Below are 14,354 nucleotides of genomic sequence, written 5' to 3' on the forward strand. Positions count from 1 at the left end.
AGTAAGATAATATTGAAATATGCAATGAACAAGGTTAAGTTTGAGACTTTGGATTGGAATAGGAAAAGTAGATTCTATCTCATAACAGATAGCGGGTAAAAGTAAACTATTTAAAAATTCTGTATGTAATGAGTGCACACTTACTTAATAACCTTTTTTAATCAAACACATAAAGGGTTTGAAATGAGCTGTTTAACTAGGGATAGCAACGAAACGAGACTAGTTTTGGCCTCGTCACGAATTCGGTTCCACTAGAAGAGACGATATTGGTTTTGAAGCTTCCGAGACCATACCGAAACCAGACGAGACTCACTTATACGAGACAAAAAAAAAACAACAATGTGTTGTGTTGATACTTCTTCGATTCGTAAAACAAACAAAATAACACTAAAACGTGCACAACCTTGAGGATCGATTATATCGGGTTTTTCAATAAGAGCACTACAAAAGATTTGTTTTTAAATTAAACAAAAACGGTTTTGGGTATCAATGAAATTCTTTATTCCTGTGAAAGTACGTTCGATGCAATTATGTATGGAACTCGATTTCTTTTGCATGGCCACTACGGGCACGCTCGCAGAGGTCCACACGCTGAACCCAATTTTCGACGGTTTTATATATATATCGGCTGATTTTGCTGCAATTTGAATTTCAATATTGATACGAAGTTCATCAATCCTGTCGCTGGCTTGTTAGACCATAGACTTGACGTAACTCCACAGGAAATAGTCTAACGACGTTAAATTGCACTACTGAGGCAGCCAAGCGACTGGACCATTTCGTGAAATAACACGTTCACCAAACTTGGTTTAGGATAAATTTATTGTGACACTTGCTGTGTGGCTTGTGGCCAAGAGCATATCATCCCATAAGGGTCAAAAATATTCGGTTATCATTGCACGGTTGCGATCCCCATTCACAGCAAAGTGCCGGTCTTGATCATTACGGAAGAAGTACGGCCCAATGACGCCTTCGGCCTATAAAACTCACCAAACCAAACATACGTCGCTTCTGGTGGTCAAGCGGCTTAAATTCTTGTAAGGATTTAGGAAAAGATCTTTTCGCAAAATTCGTCACAACGACGTCACAGAGATGCCCAATGCTTAAGAACGACGTGTAAGAGACCCAAATGGGCGTTCTGCAACTGAAGCCTCAGCGGCAGCAATATTATTGACACTACGGGCACTTCCTTGTCTCACTGGCACAGAAACATTTTGTACTGTGGATTCAAATTTTTCCACTAGACGCTTTTATTGATCTACTAGGACAATTATGACGACCATCAATTGAACGTAGCGCTCTTAACGTAAAGGCCACTGACTCCGAATTTCGGTAGTAAATTTTAATAACTTCAACTCGTGTATTTTCCATCATAAAATGGTTAACCTTTTTAAATTAGCAGCATAGCAGCATTTGACATCTGTATAAAACTTAGCTGTCATTTGAAGGGCCATACTATTAGTTTAACAATCACCAAATGAATTGAAACTTACTAAAAAGTAGGAAATCAAACGTTTGCAAGTAATCGGTGAAATTGTGAAGAAATTTGAAATAAGTGCAGTCGTTACTGATGTCGTAAAGCCTGTGCACAAGCATTATGCACGAGCACGCAAAAATTTGCGCTTAATCCTTGAACTCAAAGCGCATTAAAAATCAAAGTTATACTCAAGTTACGGCCCAAATTACAACCAAAATTTCCTATAAAATGTTTACAAAATGAACTAAAAAGAATCGCATGGTGAAAGTGTTTTTGAGTATTCCACTTCAATGTTTTCCATACTCTAAATGGCAAAGTTATAATTAAATTCCAATTGTTAATAAAAAATATGCCTGTTTGTTTTAATATAGTTTTACCTTCAAATGCGAAATGGAGAAAAATTTTCAACAACCTATTGTTAATGGTGTAACAATTTACTAGTCAGCACTTTGCTAAATATTTAGCAATTTACTAAACAAGTTTTAAACCTTTCTTTTAGTAGTGCTAACTAGTAAATTGTCAATTGCCCTTTTATTAAAAAACGAGCATCGAAACAACATGTTTAAAAAGTGACAGTTCGTGACAGTAAATAAAGAAAATACTCTAAAATGGGCATATTATTTGGAGCTACCAACTGTCGACTGGGCCGTTTCATCCATTACTCTTATAAAAATAACAAATGTCATATGGATTTAACAAGTTGCGAAAAGGTAAAGAAGCTATTCCGTCATTTCAACTTTATCAAATTACTGAGAGATAGCAAGATATTAAAATTATTTCAAATTGGGTACATCATCTTTTAAGTTTAGTTAACTGCTAAAAATCGATTAAAACTCTTACTTGTGAGTGATAGTTGATAAATATCAAAATTAGACCTTCAACCAACTTATAAGAATTTTGATAAATTAAGAACGTTTTAGATTATTTGAATGTCAAATTTCGGAGAAAATGTTTTGAAATCAATTTCAGACGAGTTTTGGAAGCCCAACGTCTCTAGATTCAATATTAAAAATTACAGCTAATAGCAATGTTAATTAAAATTTTAACAAAATTAGGGTTTAAGTACTAAATAACAGCTTGATTTATTTGTTGTACTTAGTCCTTGGTTCGTTCATATTAATGATGACTTATCTGCTTTTTTGTTGTTAAAACGAAACCTTCTACTAATACTCTTGATATGAGACCGTACAGTTCATTGCTCATATTTTAAATTAAAAAAAAAATGCAAATCATGTATAGCCCTTTCCATTAAAGACGGGTCGGTCGATTCGAAAGGTCTAGTTTTGACAGACTTTGGCGCTTATATCAGGCTGAATTTTAAAGAGGGCATTGATTATGTGGTTTTTGAGGGCTTAGGTGCTTTGCGGTTTATTCGTATATACCTTTCCTACAAAAATAAGTTTAACGGAGTAAAATCAAACGATGGTGGGTAATTCATAAGCGAGATAACCATGCCATAAAACAGCATACGCAGGGTATCGATTGTGTTTTCAGCTGTGTGGCACGTAGCACTATCCTATTAAAAGCGTATGTCTTCGGTGTCCATATCATCTAAATCAGACCACAAAAAGTTTGTGATCATCGACCTATAGCGTTCGCCGTTGACGGTGATTTTCTGGCAAGCATCATTTTCGAAGAAGTACGAACCGACGGATAAGTGTCGTCCTTAACCATGCTGGGTTGCTAATTGAACGACTTAACAGAACTGTTAAATACATAAGTCACTAACTTTAATTGGAATCAAATTTTTCTTATTTCGTTAGTCACTAGCTTGTGAATTAAAGCCAAACTAAGGCTAGAAAGTGACTTAAGTTTATATGCAACTCTTTTTATACCATTTCATTCAAAGATACTCTTCGACCATATCTTTGCTGCTAGAGAACTCCCATATTGATAGTTAAGTTTTATAAGTTGCACGAGTCGCTAACACTGTTACTTGCTATGATGATTTCTTTAGTGATTGGTTAAAAGAAAATATTTTGACAGAAATTAAATGATACAATATGGCCGCCACAAGCTGTCAAAATCAACTCGTCCCTATTAGAAAAACCTATATTTTTTCATCATTGCTCGACTCATGGCTTTTCTTTTCTTTTATCTAATTGAACAATTTTGAAGTCCGTTGCTTAAAAATTAACTTGGAATTAAATTGCAGTACAAAACTATTCTTATTCTTATTCTTTATTGAGCGGCTACACTCTTTTGAAGAATAATTTTAATTTGACATTTCACTAATTTACTAACCATATTTTTTGAATTTCAAATATAACATAAAACTATAACGGATTGATATTATGATTATTTCAAAAACAAATTACAAAAGGTACAAAAATTGCGAAATTAATTTTGATTACATTCTAAAACTTTTTTGTTAAAGAAATTATTTATGAAAACTTCAAAATTAAATCAAAAACAAAATGTTAACTTCAATAAAGACCGGTGTAGACATCACAGCCCTTTTATACTTTTTGAACACAACAACACAAACAACATCTTTGTCAAGCCTTAAACATACTTTAAAACTAATATTTATTAGTTTAGCATTGTTGTTGCTCACAAAGGGCAGTATAACAAGAAGAAAACAATAATTAATTAATTCTTATCAATGTTTATTAACCAAAAATACCTTATACAAAAATATAAACAATAACTTTAAAGTTTTAAAAAATTGTATTTGATTGAAATTAACATAAATTCTTGTTTATTTCTTGTGTCTACTAACATACGAGTGTTTTGAATTATTGCACCCTTTGTTTTCTGAGTGCTGAAATTGTCTTCCTTTTCGTCCTATACAGATGTGGCTGTGATGATTGTGTAACATCTCAAGAAACCGACTCCTTGCGACATTCACAATCTCGTATCAATGCATTTCGGGCATTATCTGCAAGTTCCCTTATAGCTCTCAGTTCCCGAGATCCAGTTCTAACAGCCTTTGAATTGTCCTGGGAATTGAAACGCCTTCAGGCAATGGAATCGGAATTTCGCGCAGAATATACGGTAAGTTTTTATTTTCATACAAAAATACCAAACAAAGAAAAACGAAACATGCAGATAGATGTTTTGATGTAAGAAAATGGTCAGAGAAGAATATATGATTCAATTTGCGGTTTGTTCAACTTTTATTGAAGATTCAAAAGACTCTCCTTGATTTAATAGAAAATGGAATAGATGCTTTTTATATTTAACAGCAGACTTGAATAAAACAAGGAAATATTTATATTTTTAGGAAATGCGTGCTGACGTACAATCGTTTGTGTCCTCACTTCTGGATCATGCACGTACTTCCTTGGAATTAGAAGTTATGCTGAACTACAATCATGAGGATACCCATGATGTTTGGTTGCCAGGGACGCGTCAAACATTGGAACGTTTGAAATTGGCAATTAAGTATAAACAAAAGCAAGTAAGTTGAAAACTCCTTTATTTTTCTTTTTAAAGAATTTCCACAAGTTCCAAATCCATTGCAGTTTGTGGCCCATCCAAATGTCCAACAATTACTTGCTGCTATTTGGTATGAAGGTTTACCCGGATTTCGAAGAAAAACTGTTAGTCAACAAATTATAGACGTTGTTAAACTTGGATGCATGTTCCCTTTAAACAGTATGAATTATCTCTTAGCCCCCGAATCAGAAAAGGGTAAACTTATGCGAAAGCCTTTTGTAAAGTTTATCTCACATTCTTGCAGTTATATGTTCTTCCTTGGTATGGTTTGAATAATTATAAAAAATAATTAAAAATAATTAAATTTAATTATATAATTATTATAGCACTTTTGGGTGCTGCATCTTTGAGGGTTGTACAAATTATGTTTGAATTAATTGCATTTCCTTGGATGACAGCAATGTTGGAAAATTGGAAGAAATACGAGCGGGGATCATTGCCAGGACCAATCGAATTGGGAATTATTATGTATATTTTCAGTGAGTAAATTTTTTTTTTATTTTATTTTTTTTTTATTTTATTTTTATTCATTTTTCCATTTCATTTCAAATTTATTTAAATATAACAATAGTAGGATAACTTAAAGAGAATTTAAGAAATGGATAAATTAGTAATCGTTCAGTAATCTTAGAACATAAAGTTCAAAATTAGTGATGAACGACACTTCAAGAATTTTTTTTTTATTTTGAAAGATCTAATTTGGGGTGACATCAGTTACAATATTAAATAAGAAGAAATAATTCATTGTTGTATATAAAATCAAAGGCAATTCATAGAACTAAATAAATTTCTTAGATAGTACATAATAAAAATGGATAAATAATAATAGAGAAAATAGAGAAAAAGAGGAAAACAATTAAGAGAAAACATGCCTATTGTGTCGCCTTTATACTCTGAATATAAATTCAATATTGGTGTGATCAAAAGTGAACAGCCAATTTTTAATTTCTTTAATAAAAATATTTTTATTTTGATTTATTCGGATTGAATACGGAAATTTATTAAAATATTTTGGGGCCGTAAATAAGTAAAAATGATAAAAATGAGTTGTACATGTACGTGCCACTGGTATGTTAACAAAAGCCATGTTGTTTATTCTTAAGTTATGAGACTCATTGTATCGACTTGGTATATTACCACTTTGTTTGAAAAATTCCTTAGTACCTTGAAAATATATAGATAATAAAACATCTATATATTTTCAAGGTACTAAGGGTAAAATTTTGAGATTATTAAATAGAGGCCAACTATGAGTGCGACGATTACACTGAGAGATAATGCGAACCAAGTGTTTTTGTGCAATGAAGACAGGATAAAGTGTGTTTAAATAAGTCCCACCCCAACTAGTTATACCATATTGTAACTTTGAATGTGCAAGACCGTAGTATATTTTACATAAAACTTTTTTTTGAGCAGTATGGTTTAATGAGATACATTTTACGAGCATTTAGACACATATGTGATTTTAATGTTTGAAAATGATCTTTCCAGTTCAAGTTATAGTCAATCAACACTCACACTCCTAAATACTTAAAGCTTTTAACTGACTCAATTTTAAAACACAAATTTGAGCACGATTTATTGGAATAAAAATTTGGTAAGCAAAAATTGTGAAGTGGTAAACTGAATTTTTTGCAGTCACATGCATGAAAGTAAAGATTATAGTCATTTAAAGTATTCCCAGATATTTTGAACGTTAATAATTTAGTTTTTTCGCTGATTATTCATTTATGAGCAGTGAATTTTTCTAGGTCTTCCCCAATCTTAACAATACATTCGAAGTTGTTTTTGTACTTGTATGTGAATGTTATGTCATCTGTAAAAGCTGTTGGTAGTCCGTTAAATTTTTGCTTGAAAATCGAGTTAATGTAAATCAGAAATAAGACCGGGCCAAGTACAGATCCTTGGGGTACACCATTTTATAAGACATTAACTTCACTAAAAATACCATTTATTTTAACCCTTTGTATTCTTTCTTTTAGGTAACTGCTAAACCAATTGTGCACAGTTCCTCGAAATTAAATTTAATTTACATTAATTTGTCTTTAAGAACAAAATAATATACAAAATTTCGTCCCACAACCGTAGTTAGGCTCTAGGAACTTAATTTCCAAAGACTTTACTTAGACCGGACAAAATGAAACTATTCATGTTATATTGCTTAGGAGAACTTAGTTTGTAATTTGGAATTAAATTTATTTGAAATCAGGGATATCAATCGAAGGATTCAGTTCAGTCATGGACATTAGTCCTAAATAAAAGGAAACGTAATTTTCTTATTGCTTTAAATAATAAAGGACTACTTCAATACCCGTGGCATGGATACAACAATTTATCACATTTTTATAGTGTGATTTTCTATTTTAAAGACTTATGTATGTAGTTCCATTTTTATTGAAAACTAGATCCAAAAATATTTATTTTTCCGAATTTCGGCAAATGTCCTTAACACTCTCCCTAAAAATAAGTTTATTTCAGATTGAAGGAACATGTATCAGGGGAGGAAAGCACAATTATTGCCGATTACTTCAGAGCCTAAAGTTCTTTTTTTCTTTTTTGAAAAAAGTTATATGCTGACATAATTCTTTATTGTGCTTTTAATGATCTTTAAAATATCATAAGACCATACAAAAGGTGTAAACAAAATAAAATGTATTTAAGTGCGAGAACACTGTAGTAATGTTAAAAATAGGTTGACATTGTTTTTGCATTTTAACACGTAAAATGTTGAACTAAGATTGAATTCTAAATGAGTTAATTCTTAATAAAACTATAATGCAGTGAAAATTTCATTTAGAGATGATTAAGCATATGTTGAATCCAGGCCCAGATTAAAGAAAATGAGGGCCTGGGGCTATTTCAAATTCAAGGCCCCCTAAAAAGATACGAGACAAAAGCAAGCCAACACCTCATAACCCAGAGCGTCCTAAACCCCAAGCGAGCCAACTCAATAACCCACAGCGTCCTAAGCTCCAAGAGACGATGAGCCAAGGAGTTGACGCATCAAAAATACAAGAAGTTATCCCACAAGTTCCTCAACCCCGATAAGATTAAGAATTTTTGATACCCCGGGCTAATTATTCATCAGGGGTTTTTTTAGCGTTTCTGAAAAATTAAATGTGTTCATTTTGCAATCGCAAATAAAAAATGGTAAACCCAAAAGCGGTAGTACCAGTGGCATGATGGTTAGTGCGTTGGCCTGTCATGCCAGAGGTCTTGGGTTCGATTCCTGCCTATGCCATCTAAAGTCTTTTTACGGGTACTGCCTCTTTCGAGAAAAAGTGCTTTCTCAAAATAGCCGTTCGGATTCGTCATATAAACTGTAGGTCCCCTCCATTGCTGATAACATTACTCGCACACAGGAATGGTTGAGAGTTGTAAGTCACTAGGCCATAGTTTCCAACGGACTGCTGCGCCACCCAATTTCATTTTAAACCCAAAAGCGTTAAACGCACATACTATTGACTAAAGTAACAAATAATATAGTAATTAATATTTATTAGATTCATTCTTTTTTTCTCAATTTCATTTTAACAAAATCTTGAATTAAATCATTGAACTCAATCGATCTTAATAATTCGGATTTGATTGCTAAACGAGTTAAAGGTGATAATCTTTCATCCAATATCGAAGATCGGTACATATTTTGTATCTTTTTAAGGACTGAGAAAGATCTTTGTTGCGAATATTCTAAGGGCTATATAAACATTTGGAAAAACGTCAATCATTTGTTTTTCAACGATTTAGTTAGGTATTTTAAAAGGTGAAATAAGTCGACGTTTCAAGGTCCCTAGAGTCGAAATAAAAGATTTTTAGAAAGATGTCTGTGTGTGCGTAAAAATTTGTCACCTCCAAAATTTTACGACTAAGATATGATTTCATCTCCAAAACAATTTTTGCAACGAAGAATAATGTTTTTGACATCTGATAAAATTTTGAGAAAAATCAAATTGACAGTTTTTTTTACAAAAAATAAAACTCTAAAAAAAACAATACTAAAACTTGGTAAAAATTTACTTTCGACTCAAAAGCTTTTCAAAAATTAAAAATATAGGCATCAAACTTATTATATTTCACAGAAAATATTGTTTCAATATTCAGTAATTTTTATATAAAAATCCAACAGTCCGTTTTTTCATAAAAAATAAAATCTAGACAAAGTTTTAAGCAAGACAAATCGACAGACGGGATGGGAAGTTATCAGTGTGGATCGCATCCCAGCCTCTTTTTAAATATTCAATCAAAGACAACATCATGTTCTCAGCTACGTTTAAATCTAGTTCCACTTTTTTCAGATATGTACGTATTGGTATAGTCAAATTTATTTAAAAACTCTTTCCAGAATACCGCCATTAAGGCATTTTCAAGTTTAATAATTTTCGATTTTAGAGATGAAGCTTCATGCCGAGTATCTAAATTTTGATTTTGATCATCAGCTTAACGCATTAAAAAGATAAGCAAAATTATTCACTTAAGCATTCACGGCATCTGCTCTTTTCGACCATCGAGTTATGGACAAACTCGTAACTTTTCCACTTTCTTTTTGCAATACATCCCATCTATGTGTAGATGAACTAACAAAGTTGAACAATGTTTGTATAAGATTAAAAAAAATCGCGGAATGAATATTATCATTCACGCTACATTCGAAAACTAGATTCAATGAATGTGCAACGCAGGGAACGTAAAAAGCTAATTCATTTTCTTTTTTTAAACGAACCTGTAATCCAGAGTATTTTCCTGATATGTTACTGGCATTATCGTAAGTCTTTGATGTTCAAATCGTATTCTTCTAGCAAGTGTAATATATCGATACTTTATTGATCTCCTGTATGGTTTTGTATTTGCAAAAAGCAAACAAAGCGTTTGTGGATATGCCCATTAAAATAATGCCTAAATATTACAGATATGATCCACATGCGATAAATCAGGAGTAGAATCAACAATGAGGCCCCAATATTTATCTGATTTTATTTCATTAACAATCTGATTTAATACCTAATTTGACATCAATTTAATGAGCCCCTCGTAAATTGTTTTAGAAAAGTAAGAAACATTTTCTCGACTTACATTTGCATGATTAATTAAATGTTCTTTCAAAAATGGATCGAATTAAGACAACAATTCTTTTATTACAAGATAATTTCCATTGTCTGGAGATCCAATAACTTCATCGGCTCCCCCAGATTCAGAAAAAAGAAGCCATTTGCTTTCACACGTTTCTCCATTGTTTAATTTACGATGAAATTAATGCGACGAAAATAATCTATTTTGTTTCCAAACTTTTTTTGGAAGGCTTGAAGTCATAATTTTTATTTTGAAAAAAATATACAATTTGTCTAGATACTTTTCACGTTCTATACGATTTAACTTTAAATTCAAAGGCCACAATGATGGATCTTTATATGCAATGTCTAATGTCAAATACATTAACTAGTAGTTAAATATTTCAATTCGAACACCTTTAAGTCGAACATTTGCGGCAACATTTAGTTCGCCAATTTCCGCTTCTTAAACTCAAAACGGACTCGTGGAAACTAATAATTCCAAATTTTACCACAAGTATAGAAATGTACTTTAACGCTCAACAAAAAAAGTACGCTAAACTTCCATATGTCGAGCTTTCAAAACAAAAGAAAAAAAGAGGTTGGGATGCGACCCACACTGATAACTTCCCATCCCGTCTGTCGAACTGTCTTGCTTTAAAGTTTGTCTAGATTTTATTTTTTATGAAAAAACGGCCTTTTGGATTTCAATATAAAAATTACTGAATATGGAAAACAATATTTTCTGTGAAATAAAATAAGTTTGAAGCCAATATTTTTAATTTTTGAAAAGCTATTTGAGTCGAAAGTAAATTTTTACGAAGTTTTAGTATTGTTTTTTTAGAGTTTTATTTTTGGTTAAAAACTATCATTTTAATTTTTTTCAAAATTTTATCGAATGTTGAAAACAATATTTTTTATAAGATAAAATTAGTTCGAAGCCAATATTTCAAGTTGTTGAAAAGCTATTTGAGTCGAAAATCAATTTTTACCAATTTTTGTTAAATTTTTGTACAAAAACTGTCAATTAGTTTTTTTTTCAAAATTTTACTGCAGCTTGACAACAATATTTGTTGAAAGAAAAAAGTAAATTAAAGCCAATATCTTAAAGTTTCAAATGTCAAAATTTTCAATTTGACAAATCGGACCCAAAACAATAACTTCCTATGGGAAGTTAATAAATTCGAGTTACAGGAACTTCGATTTCAGGAAATAAAAAAAAGATGTATTTTGTTTATTTTTATTATATATAAACACAAGAAGAGACACAGAATTTTAGTTAAGAATGCCTTAAAATATATTTACAGTTCGATTGGAAAAACCTTTCAATCTCGTTAATTAAATTAAAAACGATCCGGTGTATTATCATCAGAAGAGTGTCACGTTTTGTTTCAAAAGCTTGTCTAGGCTGTGCAATTAATCCTTCACCCGGATTTAAGCGTGACCCGTTCCTTTCTATGTTTCCCACTGTGACGTTTTTCCCCTTTAAACGTTAAGGTTTTGTTTGGAAGACTTTTATAAAAAGCCCTGTTTTGTCTACATTAAAGACACAATCTTTTGTTTTCAATGCTTGCAATGTTCTTCATTAATTGCGGCACTTTCCCCCGCAATATAGTTTTTTGAACAACGCCTTTTATATTCCATAAAATCTACATTTTTTTTTAAATTTGTTAAGTCAAACTGTACTCGCAACATTCTCTTTTATGATTGCACCTGCAAACGGATGATTTACATTCCTTGTCACGTCTTTCATAAAATATTTTAGAGGTTTTTTTCACATTGAAGTTTTTACGTATCCTGATGATTCAGCATCGTTTTTCATTCTGACATGTCGATTCGTTTATTTTTTGGAAATTTTTAACTTCTTTCAGAACAAAATTTTGAAGAAAACTAGCCATTCCTCTTCCTAAAAGAAACTTCTAAAATAATGCATTATAGTAGCCTCAAAAATTAATAAAAAGAGTAAAAAAGGGGGTTACCCTTTTCAGTACAAAAGTTCGAGATGAATTAGTATGTTTTTATTTTATAATAAGCACACACTTAAGGGAATATAACTACCCTTATTATGTACCCGTGGCATGATGGTTAGTACGTTGAACTGTCATGCAAGGGGTCTTGGGTTCAATCCCTGCCTGTGCCACCTTAATTAAAAAAAAAAAAAATTCGCGGGTACTGCCTCTCGCGAGAAATTGACAAATCCTTCAAGAGTAATTCTTGTCATGAAAAAGTGCTTTCTCAAATTAGCCGTTCGGATTCGGCCCAAAATTCCTGACAACAGTACTCGCACACAGGAATGGTTGAGAGTTGTAAGTCACTAGGCCCTGGATCACAACGGACTGTTGCGCCACCCAATTTAATTTAATTTATTATGTAGATGCACAGTGTGAGCACTAGGAAGAGGAGAGACGGTTTAAAAGTAGATGTCGGTGCGCATTGGTTTTGAATTCCTGAATATTGCAATGACTAGAAAAGACAGAGTGTGTTAAGGAATTCCACATTCACTTAGTACGGCTAAACAACGAATCTCTATACTTGACGGTACGACCGAAGTTGGGCTCGAGGGTATACTGATGAGCATTCCTAGAAGCACGAGTATTACGGTTGAACTGTTTAAGGGGAGGAATGCAGCTGGCTATTTCACGAGAGCTTAAACCGTTAAAATAACGGTAAAAGAGGGTGAGACAGGAAACTTTACGACGATGTTCAAGCGACGTAAATGATCCTACGATGGTATTATCATCAATCAATCTAAATGCTCTACGTTCAATACTATCCAAGAGTCTTAAGTAAGTTGCAGGAGCACCAGCCCAGATATGGGAGTTATACTCAAGCTTTGGAAGTACATATAAGTTTTGTAAATAACAGCCAGCATTGCTTTAGAAAACTCAATCATAAACAAAAGGAATTTTTCCGATCAAGAGATATTTAACCATCAAACGCAATAATAAAAAATTGAAAAAAGAGAGAAATTTGAATTAGAGAAGTTCGAGTTATGGAGTTCAAAGTCTTTGAAAATAAAGTGGTAAACGCAAAGTACACAATTAAAATATGAGTTACAGAGAAATTGACTTAAGGAAGTTTGAGTTATGGATGCAGAATGTTTAACTGCGCTATTAAAAATTCCACACTAAATTCGGTCCCGAATACCTTCACAAAAACACAGCTAAAACTTCAATTATTGATTGTTTATAAATTAATTCATTTTCAAAGTTAATTAAATAAAATTTTTCATCTTTGCAAACAAATTGCTACTTTTATTTAATTTAAAATAACTTTTCCAACTAAATTTATTGAACTATATCATTTATCAATATTGGAAAACATTTTTAGAGTTTATGATTTTGCTAAAGATCTTTTCGAGAGTTATTATTATATTACCATTGACTTTTTCACAAAATGTTTTCGTTCTGAATTGAATAATGTGTATGTTAATAATAATTAAAGCTTATATTTAAACAATTTAACAATAGGGGTGAATTCTCTAATTAACCTCAGGAAAGTAGGACGCAAAAACTTCAGTTCAGGACTCCTTTGCTTACTTTTCATTTAAAAAAAAATACATTTATGACTAACTATATAATTAATAATTTTGAATCTTATAGTCAAACTGATTAATAATAATTTTTACTGATTTTCTGGATTGCTTGAAATCTTATTTAACATCGAGAGTTCAAGTCGTTAAGATTGACGAATATCATTCTAATCAAATATTGGTTCCATCTGGTGTCCCTCAGGGTAGCCACTTAGGCCCTTTAATGTTCCCGCTGATTGATGATAGTATTTAATTAAATGATGACTTAAATAAATTGGCAGATTGGTGTTATTTAAACTATTTATATCTTAATATTTCAAAATTCCAAGGTATGTCTTGCTTCCGTATAATTTTCACAATTTTTTACGAGTATCAAATTGATAGTTCTATATTGGATCGTGTAGCACAAAAGAAAGATTTAGGTGTTATCCTTGATACTAAGCTTTCTTATAATATTGAATATATCATAAATAAATCCAACCAAATGTTAGGGTCCATCAAAAGAAATAGTTTGGAACCCTTGCTATAAGGACTCAATTGTTAGAAGGGAGAAAATTCAGAAAAATATTTGAAGGCTTATGTATTATAAAAATCATTGGGGTATTGTTATTTCATCGTATGAAACTAGATGTCTCTTATTTGGTATGCAGAGTTTGGCAAATCGGTGTGCATACTTTGCGATAATGTTTATTAGAGATATACTTTATAATCATATTAAATGTGCTTAACTTCTTGCACTTATATCTACTCGTGTTCCTGGTTTTAATTTCAGAGATAATATTCTTTTTTACGAGCAATTTCATAGATCTTACTATGGTCGTAATGAACCAATTTCTAGTTGCATCAGAGAAGCAAATTC

General features: G+C 31.8%; 1 protein-coding gene across 1 annotated transcript in view; it reads left to right on the forward strand.

The window, feature by feature from the left end:
* LOC129942378 (transient receptor potential protein) overlaps positions 1-14,354 on the forward strand; it is a 33,272-nt gene that overhangs the window by 9,388 nt on the left and 9,530 nt on the right. The window contains exons 5-8 of the mRNA XM_056051279.1: positions 4,273-4,474; positions 4,704-4,880; positions 4,945-5,179; positions 5,245-5,397. Of these exons, the coding sequence (XP_055907254.1) occupies positions 4,273-4,474; positions 4,704-4,880; positions 4,945-5,179; positions 5,245-5,397 (767 nt within the window). The remainder of the gene's footprint in view (positions 1-4,272; positions 4,475-4,703; positions 4,881-4,944; positions 5,180-5,244; positions 5,398-14,354) is intronic.

The sequence above is a fragment of the Eupeodes corollae genome, chromosome 1 (genome assembly GCF_945859685.1).
Source record: "Eupeodes corollae chromosome 1, idEupCoro1.1, whole genome shotgun sequence".
In the NCBI taxonomy this organism is placed as follows: Eukaryota; Metazoa; Arthropoda; class Insecta; order Diptera; family Syrphidae; genus Eupeodes; species Eupeodes corollae.